The 2,278-nt window shown below is 32.9% G+C and overlaps 1 protein-coding gene across 1 annotated transcript in view; it reads right to left on the bottom strand.

The window, feature by feature from the left end:
• Positions 1-1,684: 1,684 nt before the first annotated feature.
• The window catches only part of LOC101859522 (QRFP-like peptide receptor), a gene marked incomplete at its 3' end in the record, with an annotated part of 2,597 nt that continues 2,003 nt past the window's right edge, over positions 1,685-2,278 (bottom strand). The window contains 1 exon segment of the mRNA XM_005109980.2: positions 1,685-1,821. Within this exon segment, the coding sequence (XP_005110037.2) occupies positions 1,685-1,821 (137 nt within the window).

Here is a 2,278-nt window from a genome sequence, read left to right as displayed (position 1 = left end):
TTATTATTATTACCTCAGAATTACAATCTTCTGACATGTTTTGCTGTTTTGAGTTACTATAAAACTATGAGGTCAGAAAATAAATCTGCTATATGCTTGGCCAAAATCGTAAGATTATTTGGAGTCGTTATCAAGATATCATTATATTCAAAAAATTGCATTCGAAAAGCTTGACATGGAAGGAAACTCCAAATCTTTGGCGTTAAATTTCTCCAAACAGAACTTTTTGTACTTCTGAGGATTACTTGTGAAAGCCATTACAGTTGAACGATTGTTGTGGCAAAGCCATTGACATTTGTGAGGCATCGTGGTGGAATCAGGTTCTCGTCCATCTTTGGGCATGTAGAGTTATTGGTATCATCTTTAGACTTGTTCACTTGTATATTTGGATGAAAAAAAGATCAATTTATATTGAATACAAGTCGAGATATTTGCGAATGAAGGAGGTGGGGGTCACCTGTTTTCAGAGGTCAAATAAGTGAGAAAATGGGCGCCGAAAATTAGTTATTTCCTGATTTTCAGAGTCCGTGGTAACTGAAAATTTACATTTTTTTGTGCCTTTAATCAACGTTTTTAAGAAAAATCCACACGGAAATGAGTTCTTTAATGGGAATGAAAAGTGTTGAGCCAAAAAACAAAAATTTGATAAAAACTCACAAACCTACGGAAAAATGCAATTTTCTTCACTTGGATTATTTTGACGAGAGCCTGATTCCGCCACGCTGCGACACATTTAAGAAACGGTTGCACAAATATAAGTTATGAGATAAGCTTTTAGGTACAAGTACTTGTTTTTTAATGGTCTTTTTAATTTCTAGGTTTAGTTAGAGTTTCACGGCACTTCCAAGAATATTATAATCAGATCATATAAGTGGAGCAGATTAGAGGTGTTACAAGAAAGGAACAATCACAAACAAGAGGGAGGAGATAAATGTTGGATAGTGCCGAAGATTAGAGGCGTTACTAAAGCGTAACATACAAAGAAAAGGAGTAGAGATAAGGATAACAGATGTTTGATGGGAAGGAAGGCAGAAGGAACTAACCACACACCCGCTAACCACACACCCGCCAACCACCCTCGTAGCACGGTTTAAGTGTTTACCTCGCGGATGAAGTTTTTGTTGAAGAAAGCGTAGATGAAAGGGTTAAGTAAGTGTTTACCTCTTTGATGAAGATTATATTGAAGAAAGCGTGAATGAAAGGGTTAAGTAAGTGTTAACATCGTTGATGAAGTTTTTGTTTTTAAAAAAAGCGTAGATTAAAGGGTGAAGTGTTTACCTCGTTGATGAAGTTTTTGTTTTAAAAAAGTGTAGATGAAAGGATTTGTGCAGCATGCTGACAAAATGAGTTATTTCTCGCAGTCCACGAATGGAGACATGGGACAAAAATCGGCCCAGGAGTCAAATTTGTAGATCATTAACGGATGCTATTTTCTTCAAGTTTGATATTTCTTTTATTATTTCATACAAATATATTGTATAATCTCAACCGGAAAATTTGATGGATCTATGTCCATAGGACTAGTATTTGAGAAGTGACTCATTTTGTCAGCACGCCTCACATTTAGTACTTACCTCGTTGATGAAGTTTTTGTTGAAGAAAGCGTAGATGAAAGGGTTAAGTGCTTACCTCGTTAATGAAGTTTTTGTTGAAGAAAGCATAGATGAAAGGGTTAAGTGCTTACCTCGTTAATAAAGTTTTTATTGAAGAAAGCGTATATGAAAGGGTTAAGCAGGCTGTTACTGAAGGCCAAGATGATGACGCAGAACTTGGTCACGTTGTAAACCTCTCCGTTCTCTAGAGCTTCCGCCTTCTCTTCGTCTGGGAAAGAAATAAGAACAAATACATATTAATATTGCAAACAAAAAAAAGAGGGGGGGGGGGAGAATAGCATTAACATTTTACTAAAAAGAAGGGGAAAAAAAGAATAAAAACATTAAAATTTTACTAAAAAAGAAGGGAAAAAAAGAATAAATTCATTAAAATTTTACTAAAAAAGAAGGGAAAAAAAAGAATAAATACATTAAAATTTTACTTTTGAAAAAAAGGGAAAAAAAAAGAATAAATACATTAAAATTTTACTTTTGAAAAAAAGGGAAAAAAAAAGAATAAATACATTAAAATTTTACTTTTGAAAAAAAGGGAAAAAAAAGAATAAATACATTAAAATTTTACTAAAAAAGAAGGGAAAAAAAGAATAAATTCATTAAAATTTTACTAAAAAAGAAGGGAAAAAAAAGAATAAATACATTAAAATTTTACTTTTGAAAAAAAGGGA

Source organism: Aplysia californica, unplaced genomic scaffold (assembly GCF_000002075.1).
Source record: "Aplysia californica isolate F4 #8 unplaced genomic scaffold, AplCal3.0 scaffold00836, whole genome shotgun sequence".
NCBI lineage: Eukaryota > Metazoa > Mollusca > Gastropoda > Aplysiida > Aplysiidae > Aplysia > Aplysia californica.
The sequence above is the reverse complement of the archived record's forward strand: the minus strand, read 5'-3'. Positions and strand labels throughout refer to the sequence as shown.